Raw genomic sequence first — 27,085 nt, 5'->3', positions numbered from 1 at the left:
ATTTTAATGAATTTCTTAAATATATTGGCAATAATAACCTGAATCTGGTCTTCACCTCCAATGTCAACAGTGAACAGGTGGAATTCCTGGATCTAGTTCTGATGAAAAATGGAGAATCGGTCACCACAAAAAACTACATCAAGCAAGTGGATACTAATAGCTATGTGCATTACCAGAGCAGCCATCTTAAGAAATGGAAGGATAACATACCATTCTCACAGTTTCACAGGATAACACGCAACTGTAAAACAGAGACAGAGAGGAACACACAACTCAATACCTACACAGATAGGTTCAGAGAGAAAGGCTACCCAGAGCACATTCTTACAAATGCCAAACAAAGGGCACAAGAACTTGACCGGAAGTCCATTCTGCAATACAATAAAAGAGAACAGAAAAAAACAGAAATCAAGTTTGTCACCACGTACAATTGCCATGAGAAAAACATCAAAACGGCCCTAACGAAACACTGGGGCATCCTAATGATGGACCCAGTCCTCAAGGAGCACCTACCCACCCACCCGCAGGTCGTATACAGAAAATCTAAGAACCTTAAGGACATGCTGGCACCCAGCATGCTACGAGAAGAAAGCACCACTTCTAAAATTATGCCGAAATGTGTAGGAAGTTTCAAGTGCGGCCACTGTAACATTTGCAAACTGCTTCATCCCAACAGGAGATCTTTCCAAAATAAAGAAAAGACAAAAGACTTCAAAATAAAACAATTCATCAACTGCATGACCACCTCAGTAATATATGTGTTGGAATGCCCTTGTGGCACCCAATACATCGGAAAAACTAAGAGAACATTGAAGACCAGAATCCAAGAACATGTGAGAAATATAAAGAACAAGGTCCAAACTCACATTATTTCACAACATTTCTTAGAACACCATAACTCCGACCCAGAGAAGTTGACCTACAAGGGAATAGAACATGTGACATTGGGAGAAAGAGGCGGTGATCTTTCCAACCTGCTCTCACGCAGAGAAATGTTCTGGATCTTTGAATTGAATACACTGAACCCGGACGGCTTCAATGATAACTACGAAATAGCACCTTTCCTGTAAAAATAAAAATAAAAACCTGGACATATATGGGCGTTGTGAGGACTACTCCTACCCCAATAAAAGGTTCGTCACGCTGCTTTCATCCATAAAAAATAATACACAACAATCAGAGAGACTTAAGAGGAGTAATACATGACCCTCCAGTGCCCACAATAGTTCACCTCCATACAGCCATACTACACTGGGACGCCCAACTACGTCCGATCTTGGAAGCTAAGCAGTGTTAGGCCTGGCCAGTACTTGGAAGGGGCACCTCCAAAGAAGACCAGGTGCTGTAATCTAAGGTTGAACAGGGACACATATATGGAGGCAACCATGAAATAATCCTCACCAGGTCCACTCAACTGTATCTATATTGCCGGATCGCCTTCTAAACTTTTCCCTGTATTTTTCCTAGTCGGATTAGCATACTAGACTTGTATGCAACTACCATGCAATAATAAATAAATGTTAGCATGTCATTTTTATATGATTTCTATTATATATATATTTTTAGGAGTTATCCCCCCCTTAATATTTACTATGTTTATATTATACTCTCTTAAACATAATTATCTCTCTTTATTCATTTTTTTCATTATTTATTTAACGGGGTATATATGATGCATTTATTCACTCCTTTCAAATTATCACCACCAGCCTGCCTTTTACTATGTACTCCTGCCGTGATCAGTAATACACTGATGTTATCTCTCCCTCTCCTTATATCAATCATCTAAAATCCTATACTCATGAGAACTTACAACGAGTGACACGCATAAAAGAAAATGCTGTAAACATGAGAGGTCGCCTAGCAACTATATGACTCCGTTGCAGCGCAGTGGGAGACACCACGTGACCGTCTTCAGCCGCTCAGAGGAGTGAGAGACAAGCCGGATGGTAGACGCAGCGTACTACACGAATTACACGCAGGCGCACTGGTCTCCAGGTTGACGGCGGATGTGGGGCGGAAGTGGGGCGGATATGACGTACCGCCCCGCTGTTCCGTATCCACGGAAAACAATTAGACCAATTGACTGGCAATTAACATACTTCTGCTAACCGGATAGCTGGCTCAGTTGGTCCTAATGACGGACTACTACTGTATTTATTAGCCATATCATGACCTACCTTCAGAACGCTCTTATATATTTGCTAATTGCTATAGTTTTTAATTGAGGGACAGGAAGTGATGTAAGCCTGTCTCATACTACAAATATCAGCTCCTACCAGTTTGTCCACACCCCCTGAGGAAGTCTGTTTAGACGAAACATGTCGGGCAGCTTTTAACCTTGTTTCCTCTCAAAAGCTAAGCGATTTTCCATATCTTTTACTTTCATTTTTATGTTCCCGTTTTTTATGATTATATGAATGTATTGATAGTGCTCTTATCTTAGCCGAGTAGATTTTATGGTGTTTTACAGCATATTTTAGTTATTCTTTTTATTGCTGAGCACATATTTTCAGCACCATATATATTTTTAGAGTGTACTGTCTCCATTGTTTTATTGCGTGTTGTATTAAACCCCCCCCTCCCCTTTGTTAAAATAAATTTCTGACATTTTTTTTTGAAGTATCTGATTTTAATTTCAAATTGTATCCGTAAAACCGATCGCCGAGTTCCAAAAATATAGTTCCCCAAAAATTTCTACCCTGTACAGACGGTTCACCAACGTCTGGCTTTGGACTCGTGCTGACACCCATTTTTCTGAGTGGGGAGTGTTTTTTAAAATATATACATAGATTTCCTTTTGAGGTGTAACAAAACACCTAGAACTTTATTAGAAGTACTAGGGTGAAATGTAATAGGGTGAGAGATTCAGAAAGTGAGAGATTTGGTAAGAAATCTCCAGTTTTTTTAAAGCGGCAATCATTTACACTGCAAAACCAGTTTGGTTTTGCAGTGTAAATGATTGCCGCTTTAAAAAAACTGGAGATTTCTTACCAAATCTCTCACTTTCTGAATCTCTCACCCTATTACATTTCACCGCATGCATAAATTAGTAGATACAGTGGGTGAGATTTAATAGGATGAGAGCAGTGGCGTAGCTACGTTTTGGGCCCTCCCCCCCGTTGGGGGGGGGGCGCCCATACCCACCCCACCCCCGCCGCCCCGTCGCCCTGTCGCCTATGCTAACCCGCTCCCCCGCAGTCTTACCTATCGCGCTGCGCTGGTCCCGGCGGCTCCGTTCTTCTGCTGAGGACCACCACAAAATGGCCGCCCCCATACAGCAGACAGTTTCAGAGAACAGTGTGCTATATGGGGGCGGCCATTTTGTGGTGGTCCTCATCAGAAGAACGGAGCCGCCGGGACCAGCGAGATACGTAAGTCTGCGGGGGATTGGGGGGGTAACTATAGCACCGCAGCCCCCGGCGCCCCCACATGCACAGCACCCCCCCGCGGTGGTGGGGGCTGCGGTGCTATAGTTATGCCCCTGGATGAGAGATTCAGAAAGTTAGAGAGTTGGTAAGAAATCTCCAGGTTTTTTAAAGCGGCAATCATTTACACGGCAAAACTAGTTTGATTTTGCAGTGTAAATGTTTGGCGCTTTAAAAAAACTGGAGATTTCTCACCAAATCTCTCACTTCCTGAATCTCTCATCCTATTAAATCTCACCCAGTATGTGCAGTTTGGTGCAGAAAACCGAATTTTGTGGATCTGAACCAATATTCCCACTGTTTGGGATTCAGATTTCCATACCTCCCAACAGTCCCGATTTTATCGGGACAGTCCCGATTGTCAGGGCCTGTCCCGCTGTCCCACCCGCGGACGGCAGGGGGCTGTTGGGAGTCACAGCGTCTATTCCCGCAGCCAGGGGGGCTGGGGGCATGGCTAGAGGCTCACAAAGCCTCTGGGTCATGCCCCCATAGCGGCAAAATGGGGGCGTGGCCTCGCGGGAGAGCCGCGAGCATAGGCCACGCCCAAATTAGGCCACGCCCCCGGAAATTTCAACGCGCCTCCGGCGCGCAGCAGCAGCGTCCCGACTGCTGAGATGCAAAAGTTGGGAGGTATGGATTTCAAATCCAAAATGCTGGGTTCTGGATTGCAAAAATAACATTTTTTTAGCTGTTTTAAATCTCCCCCTAAGAATGTAAAATATTTCTCTGACTTACAGATGAGAAGGACTGACAGCGAGACTGCCACGACAGACAGCATGATGGAGATGTAGAAGAGGATTCTGGAGACATTTTGGAGGGTACACAGGGAGGACTTCTCAGGCCCAGCAACATCTGTACCAGAGGACAAAGAGCCGAGTTACACCACTCTCCAGCTGTAAAATACATAATTTATACCCCAGAGACTGTAACGGGTTGTGTGATGTGCAAGGGGGAGCCCACACTCACACACACTGTGGTCACCGGCAGCATTTCTCCTGTGATTTCTCCAGAACTATGATGCCAATGCCATATTTCTGGAGAGATCAGTAGAAAAATGGCACCAGTGTCATCTGCTCAGAGATATCATGCAGCAGACCCTGGCCCAATGCTAGAGTCTTCAGGACATGCGGGTATTTCCGGGGGAAGGGTGCTCGTAGAAGTTGCATACTGGCCCTATAATGTGTGATGTTACTGTCCGCACCATAAGCCCAGGGCCGGTGTAAAGGTGCCCATACACGTTACAATTATTGTATACAATATTGTATACAATATCGCATCTCATCGCATATCGGTTTTGCGATGAGATCAGATGAGATGTGCAGCACATACTTTTTGTACTAGATCTCATCTCATCTGATCTCATTGCAAAACCGATATGCGATGAGATGCGATATTGTATACAATATTGTATACAATAATTGTAACGTGTATGGGCACCTTAAGGCTTCTTGGCAAAGTGGAGATGGCAGCTTAGAAGTTCCACAGCCGCGGCACCTGCATTCAGCACAACAAGGACGGCTTCCTCATAGCCTACCTCCTTTTGTGATGGGTAGACTCAGTGGTGCCCCCCAGATTCCGTTGCCCTAGGCAGCTGCCTAATGGTAGAGTTTCCCCTGCATAAGCCCCAATTGCCCCTTCTACCCCAAGCTGCCCCCTCACTGTGGCTGTGTTGGTCGGTCACTGTTGATATAATGACAGCATCTTCATCCACCGGCTGTCCTGTGCACCCATTGGCTGGGGCTTCGGCTCCGAGTGTATTTGAGGGAATCACATCCTGCAAAACAAAGAAGGTAATTTTGGCCACACAGGATTTATTGAGAAAATGGTATTACCAGTAGAGATAATGGAACCAGTGTGACAAATTGTTACAAAAATCCAAATATTCCCTGAAATATTGCAAACTTTTGAGCAATTGAAACAAAAATTGAAATTCAAACATGTTCAACCAAGTTCCAGATGGTTCCACCATGTTTCAGTCTGTTTCTGCCAGTTTCTGCATGCTGTATGTACTAGCTTGAATACGTTTAAGTACAACTGTATTTCTGAATGGCCCACAGTGACACTTCAACATGAAAGACAATTGTATAAATTCAATTTTGAACATAGGCCTGATTCAATCCTGTAGCAGAAGTGCCGAAATCGGTAATCTGGGATTTCTGCACATGCGGGCGTGCCACCATTTCAGTGCAGCCCGGGGTGGCAATGATATGACGGGGGTGGCGACCCATGTCCTGGCCACTTGGAAGGAGGGCCGCGGCCGCTGCGTGATGTGACATGCAGCCGCTGCAACCCCAAGCATGGCCGGCATGTGCCTGGCTGTGCAGCTAAGCTGCGCAGCCAGGGGACGGCGCTTTATCAATGTGTCCCCAAATATTTACGGTCACTACTCTCCAGGAGTGATTATCATTTAGCTGTTTATGCCCCAATGGCTCTTAGAGTAAGTCAGGTCCGGACTTCCTTAGGGGCATTAACCATCTAGCTATGTCTACCCCAATGGCCCTTAGAGTACTGACATCTACTAAGCCAGGTCCCGACTTCCTCATTGGTGACGTTTGTCTAGCTCTACCAACCCCAATAGCCCATAGAGTACTGACATCCACTAAGCCACGTCCGGACCTCCTCAGTGGTGATAATAACCATATAGCTCTACCAACCCAAATAACACATAGAGTACTGACATCCTCTAAGCCACGTCCGGACCACCTCAGTGTGATAATAACCATCTAGCTCTACCAACCCAAATAACACATAGAGTACTGACATCCTCTAAGCCACGTCTGGACCACCTCAGTGGTGATAATAACCATCTAGCTCTACCAACCACAATGACACATAGGGCCTTATTCTGGTTGGTGCGGCCGGTCCGTACGCGTACGTTCCGGGGTTTTTCATAATCTGCGCATGCGTACAATCGCCAATGCGCAGGTGCGAACACTCCACAACGCTTACGGACGGGTCTCTCCGTGCGAAAAAACCTGTACGCGAGAGTACGGGCATTGGGGGCGGCATAGGGGCGTGTTGAGGGGAGCGGACGAAATAATGAGGGAAAATGGGCGTAAATATGGGCGTACACGGGGGTGTGCACCAAAAATGAACGGTGCTACTACCGCACGATCGCCTAAAGCACCGTTCATTTCGGACACAAAACAGGCGGCCGCCAACCGCCACCTCAGACCACCCCTACAGATACCGCATGCCAGCGTGCGCCTGGGTTTGCTAATTTACGCTGATTACTACCAAACACATACACCTGAATGTAATAAGCAATGCTGCAGTCTATTAAGTCCAAACCATGATTTCACTACCTGCAAGCCACACACAGCACTCAAACACATTGGAAGCTTATCTTTCTATACTTCTCGACATTTAAAGGTTTGTTTAATTTAAGGTAAGAATCTTTTTAAGACCTGCTTATATATGCTAAGGTAGGTATTTGTTAAACAGTTATACACATTCACTACGTGCTTTCATAGACTTTACACAGTAGCACACTCAATCTACACAAGTCGACATGTGTCAACGTGTTCACTCTAATACAAACATAGGTTTTGTATTTATAATACAATAACATAAACCACATCTAACACCTACAAAGGATGTTTCAGCAATGTTTTAAGCCCATGCCCACTATTTATCTTTATTAAGGTAGACAATTGAGTTAATAGAAAACAATAATTGAATAACAATTAGAATAATTAATTAATTGTCTGAATTATAGTTGAAAGGCAAGATTTGCAGGTCCATACATGTGAAGGGTATGTCAGCGTACACGGACGTACGCTCACGAGCGGTGACATAAGCTGAGTTTTCCATTGAAAACAATAGGGACCCGTCCGTGCAAACTGGCGTATGCTCAGATTTCCGCAAGAAGTCGGCGGGAAGACGGACGAGAGACGTCCGTAAACGGTGGTGTACGCTCAATTGTACGCCAGTTGTCGGAGTGTAAGGGCTGGTCCGTCCGTGTACGTTGGCGTACGCTCAATTGTACGCCACTCCCCTTCTACGTTGTTTCTGGCCGTACGTATGCGGCTGATTTGTGGGTGGACTTAACCTCAACGGCCGCGTACGGAGAGCGTACGCTAATATGGAACGTACGCACGTTTGGCCGCACCGATCAGAATAACCTCCATAGTGTAATAACATCCACTAAGCCACGTCCAGACCTCCTCACTGGTGATAATAACCATCTAGCTCTACCAACCCCAATGACCCATAGTGTAATAACATCCACTAAGCCACGTCCAGGCCTCCTCAGTGGTGATAATCGTCTAGCTCTACCAACCCCAATAACACATAGAGAACTAACATCCACTAAGCTACGTCCGGACCACCTCAGTGGTGAAAATAACCATCTAGCTCTACCAACCCCAATAATACAGAGTACTGACATCCACTAAGCCACATGTGGACCTCCTCAGTGGTGATAATAACCATCTAACTCTACCAACCCCAATAACACAGAGCACTGACATCTACTAAACCACGTCCAGACTTCCTCAGTGGTGAGAATTACCACCTAGTTCTACCAACCCCAATAACACAGAGTACTGACATCCACTAAGCCACATCCGGACTTCCTCGGTGGTGAGAATTACCACCTAGTTCTACCAACTCCAATGACACATAGGGCCTTATTCTGGTTGGAGCGGCCGGGCCGTACGCGTACGTCCTACTCAAACACATACACCTGAATGTAATAAGCAATGCTGCAGTCTATTAAGTCCAAACCATGATTTCACTACCTGCAAGCCACACACACAGCACGCAAACACATTGGAAGCTTATGTTTCTATACTTCTCCACAATTAAAGGTTTGTTTAATTTAAGGTAAGAATCTTTTTATACGCTAAGGTAGGTATTTGCTAAACAGTTAGTCACATTCACTACATGCTTTCATAGACTTTACGCAGTAGCACACTCAATCTACACAAGTCAACATGTGTCAACGTGTTCACTCTAATACTAACATAGGTTTTGTATTTAGGATACAATAACATAAACCACATCTAACACCTACAAAGGATGTTTCAGCAATGTTTGAAGCCCATGACCACTATTTTCCACACAATCTTTGTATAGTACCCAAAATAATGACCTGTACCACTATCTGATCTGATATGAATTGGATTTGACTACACTCTGGATGTAAGATGCCACCAATCACATTATTGCACTCTCATCTCTCTAACAAAGGATTCCTACATCTGCTTATGACACTGTCAAATCATATATATTTAAACAGTTATGCATGTTTGTTCACAAGCTAATTTATCATGTTTGGCCCATTCACACATCTTTTTTTAGGGAGGACACATATGCATTCCTACACAAATGTACCTTTTCACCCTTGTTTGTCTGCCTCACCCACTCCATGAGGAAAGCATTGTTCTGGACCTGCTTTTACCTACTACTGTAGGAGCTACCTCACCTGCACACAAACTGCTTTCTCACCTATTAAGTTGCTCTGCACATGTGCTGACACAAACTAATTAGCAGGGAAAAGTTGGATAGGAACATGGGAATGGCCATGGAGAGGGTTACACATGGGAAACTTCGACCACACTTCAACAAATGTTCAAAAATACCCTGGTCAGTAAGTACACATAAATCTAGTATTTGTTTCACACAAGAAATTACACATACCACAATTTAGATTTAATTTGTAAAATAAATTTATTTGCTGTTCAGCATCACAGCTTGACACTTTAATGTGAGAAATCAAAAAAACAAATAAAATAGACACACAAATAATAAAACAGCCAGAACAAGAGGTTGCATATCTCCAAACATGTGTTACCCTGCAAATGCAATGGTGAAAGAAATGGGGACACCAGAATACGTACTGCAACAACCAGGGTGAATACTAAGCAAGATACACACCACCAAAAAAAAATATCCTGCATTTGTAGAGGTCAAAATACGAACTTTCATGCCCATGGCACGCAAATGGATCGATGGGCAACTCAGGAAGCGGATGTCCAGTGCAATTTAAACCTTTGGGCTCCAACCACAGAGGAAGTGAACCAGGTCTCATTTGGGCCCTTTTTTGCCCCTTTTAGATGGGGCTTTGGGGACAGGGGCCTTTGGCTCAGCTGGCTTTCGGCGTCTTCCCCTGTCGACACAGGAGGGTCAGCTGAGGTGGAAGGTTGGGGAGCAGCTTGGGGTGGGGCAGCAGATGGGGGATTGTCCCTTAGGGACCTGGCGGTGGACAGCTGCTCCGCAAGAAGTTCATTCTGGCGGCTGAGGTGTTGGCCAATGCTTAGCATGCCAGCCGCCAGAGTTTCATTAATGCGGTTCAAGGCCTCAACCTGCAGCTGGTTTGTGGCCTTCCACTCCGCCAGAAAATCCGCCACCTGCTGCTGACGGATCGCAGCATCCACCCCTTGCTGCTCGATCCTGTCCAGCGTCACCAACAGGCTCTCATTCCATGTCTCCTGTGGCTGGGGCTGGGGGCGACGTCTTGGTGAAGGCTGGACCACTTGCTCCACCTGTGGCTCTGCAGAGGAAGATGCTGCCGGTACATCCTGGCTTTCTGCTTCTGCTAGGATAAGAATTGAAAACAATGTCACCATCACATACGCAATAAAAAATATCTTTCTAAATACAATGCATTACTGTGACTTACCATCAAAAGCAGCATCAAAGACCTCCGCCGGGAGCTCACTGTCCATATTGGAGATCCCCCTGATCTCCCCCACATCAATCACGTCACAGGAGTCCAGCTCCAGGGGGGTATACTCCAAATGGTCAGGCATAGGACCTCTCCCGGTGGACATGCTGTGGTTGTACCGGTCAGTCATCTTCCTCTTCAGTGCACTTTTGAAGTCAGTCCACCTACAAGTTTAAAAATACAAATATCACCATGAGATATGTGCACCACTGTGCTACGTGTAGGGTTACCACCTAGTCCCTTTAATTCCGGACACATGTTACTTACACAGGTTCTGTGGCAGTTTAAAATTAGGTGAAGTGGAGTCTTGAAGTCAGCCAGCCACAGAACCTGTGTAATTAATATGTGTCCGGAATTAAAGAACTATGTGGTACCCCTAGCTACGTGACATTTCCTAGTGTGGGTGATCTTATGTTTTTTTGCCATATGTGTCCCACACACACATTCATGTCTCAATTAGGAGGCATTTCAGTGTCTCATCTCATTCATTAGGCCACTAAATGCACATACATACATCACTATGCAGAAATGACATCATCCATGGCCAAATTAGGCACCTCCACCTGGTGTGAAACTACACATTCCACCATAGCTTGACAATGTGGTTATTATGGAGTAATTTAACTATGGAATGGCATACTGGGATGTGTAGTTTCTCACCAGCTACATGTGCACAGTTTGCTCATTCTTGTTTCAGTAGCATCATATGGAACATGTTACAACAACTCTTTCAAAAACACACTTTCTCTTGTCCCATCACATACTTCACATGAGCAGAACTGTGCCCATAACCTCACATCACACCAATGGTGCATGTTTCATATATCAATGTGGGTTATTAGACATGGTTGTGTTCACATGTGACATTGAAGTGTAGCACTATCTACAAACACACCTTTCTATTAGTCTCAAAACATACATGTAACATATGTACACACATATGACATTATCAGGGGGACAAAGACCAGGGCAATTTTTCAGCAGTCTCCAGCAGGAACTGAGGCCCTTATTCTAGTTCACTCTTTCTGCCCAAATATTTCTTTGATGGACAAAACCATGTGCACTGCAGGTGAGGCAGGTGTAAAACCCCACCCAAATCTAATTATCTCTGCACAAGTAACACCTGCCTCACCTGCAGTGCACATGGTTTTGTCCATCTAAGAAATATTTGGCCAGAAAGAGTGAACTAGAATAAGGGCCTCAGTTCCTGCTGGAGACTGCTGAAAAATTGCCCTGACAAACACACTAACCTTTTCTTCACCGCGTCCCAAGTTCTGACCACTGGTGACACCTGGTTCACTTCCTCTGTGATCTTGTCCCAAAGGTTTCTCCTTGCACTGGCACCTGGCTTCCTGGTTGCCAATTCAATCCATTCGCGTGCCCTGGGCACGAGAATTCGCATTTCGGCCTCTACAAATGCAGGGTTTCTCTTTCTGGTGGTGGTATCCTGCTCAGTCCTCACCCTAGATGTTGCAGCCTGTTTTCTGGTGGCCCCAGTTCTCTCACCATGCACCTGCTGGGTCACACCTGTTTGGAGAGATGCAACCTCTTGTTCTGGCTGGTTGCTTGGCCCTTGTGGAGCTGGTGGAGGTTCACCAGGGCCTGTTACTGAGGAGCCCGCTTGATCTTGCAGGCTACTCCTCTCTTGGGCCCTCCTTCTCCGCTCCTGTTCCCTCTTGTTCAGTGCATCAAGCAGGGATTGTGCTGTAGCTCTCTGCAGAGCGTCCTCAGCTGCGGAATCGTCTGAGTCAGACATGTTTGCAGCAATTGTGGGCTGCATCTGACTGAATATTTATATGTTAATCTCCCGCCATGAACAAGGGGGCGTATATTTTTTCCCGCAAGGTAGATGCAAATTTACGCCGATATTTCCCGCCGATAATTCCCGCTTAAATTACGCAGGTCTCAACGCACCTGATCAATCACCTGTATATGCATATACACAGGTTGTGGAGCATTGTGGGCTACATCGTGAAATGTGTGCACCTGTCATTCCAATGATGAGTGTTGTCAGCTGGTATCTGTTGGAGTTCGTGTATGCCTTGTGAGTCACATTTCAAAACATCACGTTACAATGCTTTCCTTACATATGTAATGTGTATGAAATTGTCATACAGCAACATGTCACATTGTGGCCCTTTAAGCAGCGTAGTTATGAGTAGAGGGTTGCGTGTATTATTTTCCGCACACTGTAAATACAGTACTCCTCTCCATGGATATCGGTGTATCGTGCCCCCTTTAAGCAGCGTAGTTATAAGTAGAGGGTTGCGTGTATTATTTTCCGCACACTGTAAATACAGTACTCCTCTCCATGGATATCGGTGTATCGTGCCCCCTTTAAGCAGCGTAGTTATAAGTAGAGGGTTGCGTGTATTATTTTCCGCACACTGTAAATACAGTACTCCTCTCCATGGATATCGGTGTATCGTGCCCCCTTTAAGCAGCGTAGTTATAAGTAGAGGGTTGCGTGTATTATTTTCCGCACACTGTAAATACAGTACTCCTCTCCATGGATATCGGTGTATCGTGCCCCCTTTAAGCAGCGTAGTTATAAGTAGAGGGTTGCGTGTATTATTTTCCGCACACTGTAAATACAGTACTCCTCTCCATAGATATCGGTGTATCGTGCCCCCTTTAAGCAGCGTAGTTATAAGTAGAGGGTTGCGTGTATTATTTTCCGCACACTGTAAATACAGTACTCCTCTCCATGGATATCGGTGTATCGTGCCCCCTTTAAGCAGCGTAGTTATAAGTAGAGGGTTGCGTGTATTAATTTCCGCACACTGTAAATACAGTACTCCTCTCCATGGATATCGGTGTATCGTGCCCCCTTTAAGCAGCGTAGTTATAAGTAGAGGGTTGCGTGTATTAATTTCCGCACACTGTAAATACAGTACTTCTCTCTTCATTGAATGCATGCTGTTGGTTGTGGTGTGTGTATATCGGAACGGTCCGCGTAAGTTTCTATTCGCATCCAGTTTGTTAATGTAAGAAGGATTAATAAAGTTAATACCAAACAAACGATTTTTTACACCAATCAGCAAGCACCAAAAGTGATATATGTACCTGCAATTAATAACTGCGCCATTGCCACCATGACTTCAACCAGGGCTAGGGCGTTTTCTACCCAGGAGCTATTGGCCTTGGTTGAGGTCATGGACCGCCGCCTGGGGCCCAGGGGCCCTTATGTGGCAAATAGTGAAAAGCGGCGGGCATACAATGCTGCCCGCCGGCTAATTTTCGCCAGGACCGGCGTGGATAGGAGCCTGGGTCAACTGGAGCGGCGCTGGTCGGACCTGCGCCGGCGGCAGCCAGTGTTGCTCTGCACACTTCGCCGCCATATTGCCCGATGTAAGTTTTTATTTACTAGTATGCCTGCGTTATTTTGCAAATGTTTTCTGTACTTTTTATAAATATGTCCCTGAGTATGTGGGTCTATATGGGGTGTATATGGGGTGTATAGGGGGTGTATATGGGGTGTATATGGGGGTGTATAGGGGGTGTATAGGGGGTGTATATGGGGTGTATATGGGTGTATATGGGTGTATATGGGTGTATATGGGGGGTATATGGGTGTATATGGGTGTATATGGGTGTATATGGGTGTATATGGGGGGTATATGGGTGTATATGGGTGTATATGGGTGTATATGGGGGGTATATGGGTGTATATGGGTGTATATGGGTGTATATGGGGGGTATATGGGTGTATATGGGGGGTATATGGGTGTATATGGGTGTATAGGGGGTGTATAGGGGGTGTATAGGGGGTGTATATGGGGGTGTATAGGGGGTGTATAGGGGGTGTATAGGGGGGGGTTTAAGTAGTTGATCAGTTTTTGGGTGTAGGATATCAAATAGTTTGCATGATAAATGTCTGAAATATCACAGCAATGATAATTTTGAAGGTTATGAGCATGACTAATGTGAATTTTTCTTTGCCCCTTTTTTATGAAACCCAATCTTCGATTTCTATGCCATCAACATGAACATTTCAGCACGGGCAAGGGCACGCATGGAAGCCCGGGAGCAGGCAGCCCAGGAGCAGCCGGAAGAGGAGGAGGAGGAAGAGGAGGAGGAGGAAGAGGAAGAGGAAGAGGAGGAGGAGGAAGAGGAGGAGGAGGAAGAAGAGGAGGAGGAAGAAGTGGAGACACTGGGTGCAGTTTGGACCCACACAATTTCCCCATCCCCTTCCCCCTCCACAACCCCCACCCCCTCCACAACCCCCACCCCCTCCACAACCCCCTCCCCCTCCCCAACACTGGAGACACTGGGTGCAGTTTGGACCCACACAATTTCCCCATCCCCTTCCCCCTCCACAACCCCCACCCCCTCCACAACCCCCTCCCCAACCCCCCCCCCCCTTCCCACCCCATTTCCTACCCCCCTACACCTCTCCACCACCCACCCCCAAACCTCTCCACTCCCCACTCACACCCACTACCTCGGTCCAAACTCCAGGACCATCCCCCTTGCTCCTGACCCCCCCAACCACTGCACAGCCAACCAGCGGCGACCAGGATGGCTCAAGTAGCCGTAAGTAAATAATGTGTCTAATGTTGACCTACACATTTCTACACATAAACAATCACAACAACCACATATGTGTATCCAACATCAACATTAGTTGCAACATATCACTGCAGGCCGACCATGAGGTGTGTCCTGTCCTTCTCCAGGAACAAGGCTCCCCTTGGTGGTTTTTTTGAGTGTGGCCATGCCTCACCCCTTGAATAATTGACATAACAGTACATCCAATGAGATATCCGACATTAGTGGTGTGGTAGTTATGTGGCTCCAGGTGTTGGGTAACTCCAGTTCCCAGCATGATGTGCAACACAGGGCCGGATTATAATGGAGGCGCAAGGGGTCAGTGCCCCTGGGCCCCCCTCTAGCTAGGGGCCCCCTGTGGTTGTCATGTATTTTTTACAAATAAAATGTTTAAGTTATGTTTTTTTTTTTTAGCTAAATGTTTTGTGCATGGGTGGGGTAGTGCTGCAGCTTCACCTATCTGCCAATGTGACAATGATTTATGGTGCTGAGCATCGGGAGCCAAGGCACACTGATTGCACAAGTGTGCAGTGCATTTCTGGGAGTTGACTAAGTCCCATGACACTTTGCACCAGAGGACAGAGGCTGAGAAGTTTGTGCTGAGCTCTGATTGGTGGAGCTCATTACATGCTTCTCAGGTCCATGGAGAACAGCAGCAGCAGCTTAGTCATAGGAGGGTTTTTAATCAGAGGCAGCACTAGGACTGTGAGGTCTCCTCCAGAGTAAGGGGCAGAGGGACAAACACAGGCTTTTCATGTGGTGTGTGTATATATATATATATATATATATATATATATATATATATATATATATATATATATCCCCTGCAGGTAACCATTGACCAAGTTTATTCTGCCTTTACTCTGTGTTTTGACAGTATAATATTCGCCCATGCAGTGTGCGGCCAGTAATGACAAGTGCAAGGGGGCCCCCCGCTCTAAAGTACCCCGGGCCCCCCAAAGGCTTAATCTGCCACTGGTGCAACTTAAATGTAGAGATTGTTTTGGTAATAGTGTGTGAGGCCATGCGGATGCATGCTTTACAAACATAGCTGTAGGCCTATAATTTGTACAGCAATGTCCTAAATTTAAAATACTAAGGAGTGCTTAAGCCACAACAATGTCATAACCCTTAAATAGCACAGGCTAATTGTGAGGTTAGAGGACAGTCCCCCAAAACCAAAGTACCAATTGGGATACAGCATACATTCATTGATGAAGGAGTAATTGAATTAATGTTATTTACTATGTACAGTATGTGTGTGTTAACATATTTTTTTTTAGTACTGTGTTTACAGCAGACCCATCTTCAATGTAGTTTCTAAATGTATGTGGCCTTCACACATAACTCTGAACTTTTTATTATGTACAAATACAACAAACATTTGTGTATGTTATATATTAATTTTTTGTTTTATCCCTTCATTACAGACACTGAACAGCACCAGGAGGAGGTGGCAGTCCTCATGCGGGAGATCATGATCACCCTCGTGTACCTCCAGCTCCTTTTTGGCCTTCTGGAGGCCCGCCTTTAATTTTTTTTTTATCCCCCCCCCTTATTATTTTTGTAGAAAATAAAAGTTGCATTACAGTTCGAAATTGCCTGTGTTTTTACTAATAAATATGTTAGAGGGCTTGTAAGGGTAGGTACATACAGATGTGTACTGTAAGTTATACTTGTAATTTGAGGTGAGGGGTAATGATTGATGTGTGAATGTGTGTGTTTTTGAGTAAAATAACACATAGTGAAAATGCATGAATGTTTAATGTTGTTCTATTAAAACATCACACATAACATCAGGGTAGGTATACATGTTACACATTTTGGACAAAGTAATTACGGACATAATTTAGTACATATACAGAAACACCAACATAAGTTGATTTAAAAGTAACAGCAATATGGGGACACATAGATAGTGATTAAAATGCCACATTAGAACATAACAAATATACATGTAATGTGGGTTCAAATGTAGTTTTATTAGGTCTTTATTAAGGTAGACAATTGAGTTAATAGAAAACAATAATTGAATAACAAATAGATTAATTAATCAATTGTCAGATTAGTAGTTGAGAGGCAAGATTTGCAGGTCCATATATGTGAAGGGTATGCCAGCGTGCACGGACGTACGCTCACTCTCACGAGCGGTGACATAAGCTGAGTTTTCCATTGAAAACAATAGGGACCCGTCCGTGCAAGCTGGCGTACGCTCAGATATCCGCAAGAAGTCGTTGGGAAGACGGACGAAAGACGTCCGTAAACGGCGCCGTACGCTCAGTTGTACGCCTGTTGTCGGAGTGCAAGGGCTGGGCCGTCCGCGTACGTTGCCGTACGCTCATTTGTACGCCACTCCCCTTCTACGGTATTTCTGCCCGTACGTAAGCGGCTGATTTGTGGGTGGACTTAACCCTAACGGCCGCGTACGGCTAGCGTGCGGTAATGGCGAACGTACGCACGTTTGGCCGCTCCGATCAGAATAAGGCCCCTAGAGTACTAACATCCACTAAGCCATGTCCGGACTTCCTCATTGGTTATCGGCTAGCTCTGCCTGAGCTCCCTTAATCCCTGCTCCCAGGAGGCATGAGAATTGTAAAGCATTTAATTAACCTGTTCTGTTTTCATCACAGCAAAAGGCGGTAACTTTAGCTGTCCATTTCAGACAGCAGAATGACTACAGCCTGGCCGCATGTCACTGGTATAGAGGATATACTGTTTCCCCTCTTATGTTTCTGTGTTTTCATCATATCCTATTCTGAGAAAGAGGATTAAAGGACCTCTCCTTCCAGCAGCCACTCACCATACTGGCGGCAGATGACTTCACACATTATACCTGTCCCTACTGTAGGTGTGCAGGGAGGTGGCCGTGGGGAGAGACAAAGTGGCTGATTTATCAACCTGCGATTAAACAAACCTCGGATTTTGCTGGCTTTGCCATGGGAATTAAAGTGGAGATATAATATTACATGCTGTAAATTGCCTTTAATATATTCACCGTTTTAAATTCTGCAGCAAAAACTGCATAGTGTAATGGGTTCGAATCCCACCATGGCTCTATCTGTGTGACATTTGTATATTCTCCCCTTGCTTGTGTGGGTATGTGTGGTAAGGAATATAAATGCGTAGCTCCACTGGGGCAGGGCCAAATATTCTCTGTAAAGTGCTGCAGAGTATATGTTAGCTTTAGCAATAACTGGTAATTAATCAAATACGGATTGGCAAGTAAAGCTGGGTGCATACTATACATATCACCAAAGCTCCCAGTCGAACCATATAGGGCATAGACTGAATCGATATCGTTAAACTGTATTGTCCAGTGATGTCACCTTGGTCAGCCGGTAATGTGCAAATGCTTCACTGTGTAGTGAATCACTCGCACTTTAAAGATGTGCCCACAGGGAGACGGAATCCTCAGTAAACTACAACTAGGTATAAATCAGTATCAAGTTTTGCGTAGTGTGTCGGCACCTTAACCGTCTGGTTTAAATGTTTAAATTAATTGTATTTTTTTTAATTCAAAAATGGTCTACATCAGGGGTGGCCAACCGGTCAGAGGTAAAGAGCTAAAAAATATCGGTAGTCAAGCTAAAGAGCCACCATCATGCGCGCGCCGAAGGCGCATGCGCCAAAAAAAGGGGCGTAGTCTATTTTGACCCCTTGGGTGGGTGTGATACAAATATGCCTCCAATAGTGCAGTGCCATATATACATATGCCCCCAATAGTGCCAGATACACATATGCCCCCCATGGTGCCAGGTATGCCCCCACAGTGCCACAAACTGCTATGCCCCCACAGTGCCACAAACTGCTATGCCCCCACAGTGCCACAAACTGCTATGCCCCCACAGTGCAAATTTCCCAGCAGCAGCACTCACCATTGTTGCTGCTGCTGCTGCTGCCAGGCGGGGAGAGGACAGTTTGGTGTCCCCCTGCAGTTCTCCTGTCATGTCACCGATGGGAGGAGAGCACAGCACACCGCGCGTCTCCTTCCCCCTCACTTCCCTGTGACCCACCAATCAAAGCTCACTGGCCGGCTCCTGATTTGCTGCTGGCCCACGAGCTCTGATTGGCGGACGGCCCAGTCACAAGGATGCACAGTAAGGGGTAGGAGAGATGCACGATGCACGCTCTCCTCCCCTCAGAAGGAGAAGGGTTTCAGGGAACCGGCAGCAGGGGGGACTGGGACAGACGGTGGGCAGCAGTGGGAGCAGGAGCCGCACTTTACAAGAGGAAGAGCCGCATGAGGCTCAAGAGCCACAGGTTGGCCACCACTGGTCTACATGGTCTACATTGAATGTTGAACGATGTTAATGTTCTTATTTTAAAGTGGCTCGCCACTGGATCTGCTACTAACGCTAGGGCTGTTGAGCCTGACTAAGCGTTGGACCTGAAAAGGGTTAAACCCCACACAAGTATAAAAGTCACATCAACCTTCTACTGATTTTCTTTATTTTTCTGTTAATACTACAGTATATGGCTTATATTAAGCATTAGTGAGGGGTGGGAGGGCTCATATTACCTGTGACACATTGCCACGCCCCAGACTCCACTCAATGCATTCCCTCTGCCTGTGCAAACCACGCCCCCCCCCCATGAAAATGAGGCGTACGGCTAATTTTGCGCTCTGTGTAAATCCGCGGCTGCATTGCTCTGTGTAAACCATTGTGAATCCCAATATATGCAGCAATAAATTCAACTCACCTGTTCCCTGTGGCCTTCTTGGAAAATATCAAATAAGGAGATTCTGTTTGATATCTAGTAGGATAAAAAAGATATAAAAGACAATAAGCAACATACATACAATGTAACTATAAGAAGCAGATCCATAGCATTTATCTATAGGTGCTGAATATTGTGTTGCCCATAGCAACCTATGTCTATCATTTCTTTATTGCATCCTAGAAAAGTGTAGACAGAATCTGATTGGTATTTGAGAGAAAAAAATGGTAGTCGCACAGGAGGAGTAAATCACAAACTTACAGGTATTTAAAGAGCTCCCAGGTACCACCCAGGTTGGTCCTGACGAAGCTCATTATCGAAGCGTACGCCGACCATACACTTCGTGGGCTACCCCCACTCCCCCATCCCCATTGAAATGTACATAATTTTGATCTGTCTAGTTTAAAATTGTGGTACCGAGAGGTCTTGTGAACGTACAGCCCGTTGGCTGAGGGCACTCCTACCTACTTTAGCGTATCAGATCTGTTACCCAGTCCTGCAGATTGTGAGACGGCGTGTCACAATAGAGCACGCCGTACTCCAGGGACTGTGGGATCAGCGCTGCTATTGGTACGCATAGTCAGCGTGTCAGCACCGCATACTGAGCGGCTGCCGGTGCCCCCATATACAAGCACCGGCTATTTGAATTGTATTCTCACGCTGCTAATATGCTGTATACCTTAACTGAAGGGTGTTATACCTACCTTGATAACCTGGTTGGAGTTGCCCCGCTCTTTCCAAAATGATTGGGGTGATCCAGTTTGAACTCAGCTGAGATCTATCAGTTCACTATCCGCCACATATTTATAAATAATACTTAATATACCCTCTAGACAGTGTATGTACTCCAATTAAAGTGGAAATTGTTAATAAGGAGTGTGGGGCCCCACGTTGTAAGGATAACTTATATCCTTTTTTAATAAAAATATGTATGTCTTCTATGTTTTGTGTCTTTTTATTTCGCTATACTTTTAACCAAATATGAATAAAGGTTACATTTTAATAAAACCATGAATAGAATCTGATTGGTTGCTATGGGAAACATAACCTATTTTAATTTTTAGAAGCTTCAGTAAATTTACGCCTTAGGGGGTTATTCAATCCCACGCAAATTTTTAGTCAGATGAAAAATCTTAAATTTTTGGGCAAATTCAACTCGCCCTATTCAATCCCAGTGCTGATGGGTGAAAAATCCAGCATAAGCAAAAAACCACGCGGATCACCAAAATTGTTGCAAATTCAAGTGGTTTGGGCGAATTCACAGCCGATTCCGTGCCGTTTTCGCCCATGCCGATTTTCCCCTCCCCAAAAAAGTGAAATGGCATGGGCGAAACTGTACTAAACAACGGGGAATAGGGGCCCTGCCTACTACTGGTAACTCTGAATACAGAAGTGTGCCAGAGTGCATCCACCCAGGGGCAGTGCCGTCGAAAGGGGGGAGCGGGTACTTTTTACCCAGGCCCGGCTCTGATGGAGGGGCCCGGGTCTCATTCACCCACCTCCCTGCTGCAAGGTGCCGGGCAGTGTGGAGTAGAGAGGACAGGCTGCTGCTGCATCACAGCCTCTATCCTCCACTCAGCACATACTGCTCAGTGCCTGGCAGCCTGTCCTCTCTCTCCCTGGTCAGCCGCCCGTACACAACCCACACCTCTACCGCTGAGTTGAGGACTGCGGGCAAGGGGTGGAGAGGGGCGTGGGGTGGCTCCATTAGCATATGGGAATGCCCAGTGTTTCATGGGCATTCCCATGAGCAGAGCCAGATTAAGGTCTAAATGGGCCTGGAGCTGAAAATGATCAAGGGCCTATTATGCGCAATAACAGGGGTTGTGGCCAGCACCTAATAATGTGGGGGGCGTGACCAGTGTTCTGGTTGGGTGGTCTGCTCATGGGTGTGTCTGTATTTGTGTAAATACTTTCAACAAATTATATATGCCTGGAAAAGGCAGGGGGCTGGCATAAGAAAAATGCAGGGAGATATATTGGCGGGTGCACTCCAAAGGTGCACCCGCAGGATGCCGATGTCCTAAAATACTTGCGGGGTGAGGCGGCACTCCAGTCATCAAAAAAAATACTGAATGCCGAAACTTGGTAGAGAACATTTCAGCACCTTTCATGTGGTCACCTAAATTTACCACACCATATACCCCTTATAAAAATTATGCAACACAATAGTAACCCCCTTATAATGTACTTGCCTCTTACACATTATCATACCTCCCAACTGTCACGATTCCGTCGGGACAGTCCCGATTTTCGGGTCCTGTCCCGACGTCCCACCCGCGGCAGGCATTGTCCCGCTGCGGGGGGGTGGCAGTTGGGAGACCCCCCAATGTAGTAGAATAGACGCTGTGCGCATGCGCACAGCGTCTATTCTCGTATGAAAATGAGGTCGCGGCTAATTAGCATAAGCCGCGCCCTCATTTGCATACGCCACGCCCCCTTTTCGGGTCCCTATTTCTTCTCATGAAAAGTTGGGAGGTATGCATTATGCAACATGGAATGAATCAAAATTCACACCGACTGAGACAAAATTCACACTATGGCACATGGATTGAGTCAAAATTCACATTATGCCACACAGATTAAGGCAAAATTCACATTTTGCCACATGGATTGAGCCAAAATACCTACTATACCAGGCATGTCCAAACAGTGGCCTTCCAGCTGTTGTGAAACTACACTTCCCAGCATGCCTTGACATAGTTTTAGCATTCTCTAATAGCAAAACTGTGGCAATGCATGATGGGACTTGTAGTTCCATCAGGCCCATTGTTAATCCGGCCCTGCCCATGAGAACGCTGGCCATTCTCATGCTAATGAGACCATGACGCAGGTGGGGTAGGGGGGGTGGGCAGCTGACATCACCAGATGTCAGCTGCCCGCCCATTTCCTTCCCAGCGTGCACGCATATGTAAGGTTGCTCAGAGCAACCGTACATATACGTGCACCTTCCACATCTTTCAATGGTCAGCGACCATCGAATGATGTGGGTGGATCCCCCTGGCCTGTGAATAGATGTTACTGTGTTCCCTATACTTATCCTTACATGCACACTAGGAGTAGATACTGATACACCAAGGATACAGAACAAGAGAAGTGATACTGTGCACTCTTCCCTATACTTATCCTTACATGCACACTAGGAGCCGATACTAATACACCAAGGATACAGAACAAGAGAAGTGATACTGTGCACTCTTCCCTATACTTATCCTTACATGCACACTAGGAGCGGATACTGATACACCAAGGATACAGAACAAGAGAAGTGATACTGTGCGCTCTTCCCTATACTTATCCTTACATGCACACTAGGAGCAGATACTGAGACACCAAGGATACAGAACAAGAGAAGCGATACTGTGCGCTCTTCCCTATACTTATCCTTACATGCACACTAGGAGCAGATACTGATACACCAAGGATACAGAACAAGAGAAGTGATACTGTGCACGCTTCCCTATACTTATCCTTACATGCACACTAGGAGCAGATACTGAGACACCAAGGATACAGAACAAGAGAAGTGATACTGTGTACTCTTCCCTATACTTTTCCTTACATGCACACTAGGAGCGAATACTGAGACACCAAGGATACAGAACAAGAGAAGTGATACTGTGCACTCTTCCCTATACTTATCCTTACATTCACACTAGGAGCAGATACTGATACACCAAGGATACAGAAGAAGAGAAGTGATAGTGTGCGCTCTTCCCTATACTTATCCTTACATGCACACTAGGAGCGGATACTGATACACCAAGGATACAGAACAAGAGAAGTGATACTGTGCGCTCTTCCCTATACTTATCCTTACATGCACACTAGGAGCGGATACTGATACACCAAGGATACAGAACAAGAGAAGTAATACTATGCACTCTTCCCCATACTTATCCTTACATGCACACTAGGAGCGGATACTGAGACACCAAGGATACAGAACAAGAGAAGTGATACTGTGCGCTCTTCCCTATACTTATCCTTACATGCACACTAGGAGCGGATACTGATACACCAAAGATACAGAACAAGAGAAGGGATAGTGTGCGCTCTTCCCTATACTTATCCTTACATGCACACTAGGAGCAGATACTGAGACACCAAGGATACAGAACAAGAGAAGTGATACTGTGCACGCTTCCCTATACTTATCCTTACATGCACACTAGGAGCCGATACTGATACACCAATGATACAGACCAAGAGAAGTGATACTGTGCACTCTTCCCTATACTTATCCTTACATGCACACTAGGAGCCGATACTGATACACCAATGATACAGAACAAGAGAAGTGATACTGTGCGCTCTTCCCTATACTTATCCTTACATGCACACTAGGAGCAGATACTGAGACACCAAGGATACAGAACAAGAGAAGTGATAGTGTGCACTCTTCCCCATACTATCCTTACATGCACACTAGGAGCGAATACTGATACACCAAGGATATAGAACAAGAGAAGTGATAGTGTGCACTCTTCCCTATACTTATCCTTACATGCACACTAGGAGCGGATACTGATACACCAAGGATACAGAACAAGAGAAGTGATACTGTGCGCTCTTCCCTATACTTATCCTTACATGCACACTAGGAGCGGATACTGAGACACCAAGGATACAGAACAAGAGAAGTGATACTGTGCGCTCTTCCCTATACTTATCCTAACATGCACACTAGGAGCAGATACTGAGACACCAAGGATACAGAACAAGAGAAGTGATACTGTGCGCTCTTCCCTATACTTATCATTACATGCACACTAGGAGCAGATACTGAGACACCAAGGATACAGAACAAGAGAAGTGATACTGTGCACGCTTCCCTATACTTATCCTTACATGCACACTAGGAACGGATACTGGTACACCAAGGATATAGAACAAGAGAAGTGATAGTGTGCACTCTTCCCTATACTTATCATTACATGCACACTAGGAGCAGATACTGAGACACCAAGGATACAGAACAAGAGAAGTGATACTGTGCACGCTTCCCTATACTTATCCTTACATGCACACTAGGAACGGATACTGGTACACCAAGGATACAGAACAAGAGAAGTGATACTGTGCGCTCTTCCCTATACTTATCCTTACATGCACACTAGGAGCAGATACTGAGACACCAAGGATACAGAACAAAAGAAGTGATACTGTGCACTCTTCCCTATACTTATCCTTACATGCACACTAGGAGCAGATACTGATACACCCAGGATACAGAACAAGAGAAGTGATACTGTGCGCTCTTCCCTATACTTATCCTTACATGCACACTAGGAGCGGATACTGAGACACCAAGGATACAGAACGAGAGAAGTGATACTGTGCACTCTTCCCTATACTTATCCTTACATGCACACTAGGAGCAGATACTGAGACACCAAGGATACAGAACAAGAGAAGTGATACTGTGCACTCTTCCCTATACTTATCCTTACATGCACATTAGGAGCGGATACTGAGACACCAAGGATACAGAACAAGAGAAGTGATACTGTGCACGCTTCCCTATACTTATCCTTACATGCACACTAGGAGCCGATACTGATACACCAATGATACAGACCAAGAGAAGTGATACTGTGCACTCTTCCCTATACTTATCCTTACATGCACATTAGGAGCGGATACTGAGACACCAAGGATACAGAACAAGAGAAGTGATACTGTGCACGCTTCCCTATACTTATCCTTACATGCACACTAGGAGCCGATACTGATACACCAATGATACAGACCAAGAGAAGTGATACTGTGCACTCTTCCCTATACTTATCCTTACATGCACACTAGGAGCAGATACTGAGACACCAAGGATACAGAACAAGAGAAGTGATACTGTGCACTCTTCCCTATACTTATCCTTACATGCACATTAGGAGCGGATACTGAGACACCAAGGATACAGAACAAGAGAAGTGATACTGTGCACGCTTCCCTATACTTATCCTTACATGCACACTAGGAGCAGATACTGATACACCAAGGATACAGAACAAGAGAAGTGATACTGTGCGCTCTTCCCTATAGCGCATGAGAAGTGCGTACAGTCCTTCATACATTTGCACATCATCATGTGCTCAGTAACACCTCCGCTCAGTTCTGCACATTTGTCATTTATTTCATCCTAAGGGAATGGCGTCAGACGTACCTTTGTCATGGTCAGGGGCCATTCCACTGTTGCTCTGTCTGTTCTTTCTTAGAGGTGGCCACTGCGGGAAGGGGGCCACAGGCTCTCAGTCCTCTATGTCAGACACTACCGTGACTTGATGGTCAGCTCCTGGCAGCCACATGCTGCAAATGATTTCCAGGTATCCAAGCAGCTGTAGACAGGACAGTGGTCACCTGCAGGAAGTTTCCTTGCTCATCCCTAAATGACAGCGATCCCACTGCAGTTGGAGCTTCCCTGTGTGCAGGCTGAGAAGAGGAGACATGGGATATATCAGGTGTCCTCTGAGGGGATTGTGTTACAGGCAAAGCCATGATATACAGCTGTCCGTATGATACATTGCTGCTATTGTAGTGTGGCTGGAGAAGAGGGTAAATGTGGAGACGGAGGGGTGCCAGTCATTGGAGGTGGTGAGGAGCTTACCAACAGAGCGTTCCAATGACTTGCTCCATTTGCCTGATGAATATTCTGTAGTACAGTAACTTGCAGCAGTACTGAACGGTTGGTTGCTGGGCCAGCATCACTCCACTGTGGGGTAGATTTATTAAGCTTGGTGAAGTGATAAAGTGTCTGGTTTTTATCACCGGCTAATCAACTCCTACCTGTCATTTTTCAAACCAAGCCTGTAACTTCACAGGTAGGAGCTGATTGGCCGGTGATAAAAACCAGACACTTTATCACTTCGCCGAGCTTAATATATCTGCCCCTGTATACCATATATTCCACTGTAAATAAAATATTTTTCACTGATTTTTTTGCCAAGTGTGGCCAAACCGGTCCTGAGATCTACCAGCGGTTCACGTTTTCCAAATAACCTAACTGGTGCACAGTTGCAGTCATTAGTAACTGTCACAATTTCCAGACTAACTAGCAGGTGCACAGGTGTAGTCCATACTTACCGTCTTTTTTCTCTCTCCTCTCCGGGAAAAGCCTGAGAGGAGACCAGATACTGCTGCCAGGAGGGGCGGGATTTGGCTGATGTCAGCAAACCACACCCTCATGCCACTCAAACGCGGCAATATGCGGGTCCGCGGATTGGGGGAGGGGCTAAAATGAAGCAAAATGACACGATTCGCGCCATTTTAGCCCCGCTCCTTTGCCTCCGACCCACAAAATCCCGGACTTGGTGCCGCGGGTAAGGGGGGTGTGGGGGCTGTGGGGGGAATTAGTAAGACTTGCCTACCTTCCTGGGGGGCTGGGAGGGGGACCCAATTTTTGGGAGCCTCCCGGCCATTCCGGGAGGGTAGTAAAGTATGGTGTAGTCATTACACATTGACTAACAATTTTCAGACCACCTAGCAGGTGCACAGGTGTTGTCATTACTAACTGTCACATTTTCAAACATGCTGCATTCATTCCTACCATAGATCCACAGGTTGCCTGATATGCATGAACTGTTGGTAGATCTTGAGGACAGGTTTGGCCACCCCTGGTGTATGGTTTTAAATCTTCAGCGATGTCGGCTACCTAGGCCAGGCTCCAGAACGTACAGTATCACATACCTTATGATTTTCCAAGTACATAAACTTGGGG

General features: G+C 45.7%; 1 protein-coding gene and 1 pseudogene across 1 annotated transcript; one reads left to right on the top strand and one right to left on the bottom strand.

Moving 5' to 3' along the window:
- Positions 1-1,233: 1,233 nt before the first annotated feature.
- Positions 1,234-1,351, top strand: LOC146044386 (5S ribosomal RNA; annotated as a pseudogene).
- On the bottom strand, positions 1,294-25,650 carry LOC146041515 (uncharacterized). Its single transcript, XM_083161479.1, has 5 exons — positions 25,535-25,650; positions 19,351-19,404; positions 5,088-5,202; positions 4,164-4,280; positions 1,294-1,349 (listed from the first exon to the last, which is right to left on the bottom strand). Exons 1-5 carry the CDS (start codon positions 25,541-25,543, stop codon positions 1,294-1,296), a joined length of 351 nt encoding a protein of 116 aa, XP_083017605.1. The 5' UTR covers positions 25,544-25,650.
- Positions 25,651-27,085: the final 1,435 nt, after the last annotated feature.

Source organism: Crinia signifera, chromosome 19 (genome assembly GCF_055691185.1).
Source record: "Crinia signifera chromosome 19, ASM5569118v1, whole genome shotgun sequence".
NCBI classification, from domain to species: Eukaryota; Metazoa; Chordata; class Amphibia; order Anura; family Myobatrachidae; genus Crinia; species Crinia signifera.
This window is presented reverse-complemented; position numbering and strand designations above follow the sequence as displayed.

Excerpts from the sequence above, each read along its gene's own strand:
- LOC146041515 (XM_083161479.1), bottom strand. Across the intron at positions 5,203-19,350 it reads AAGAAGGCCACAGGGAACAG|GATGTGATTCCCTCAAATAC; the intron begins GTGAGTTGAATT and ends TTTGTTTTGCAG. Across the intron at positions 4,281-5,087 it reads GACCGACCAACACAGCCACA|ATGTTGCTGGGCCTGAGAAG; the intron begins GTGAGGGGGCAG and ends CCTCTGGTACAG.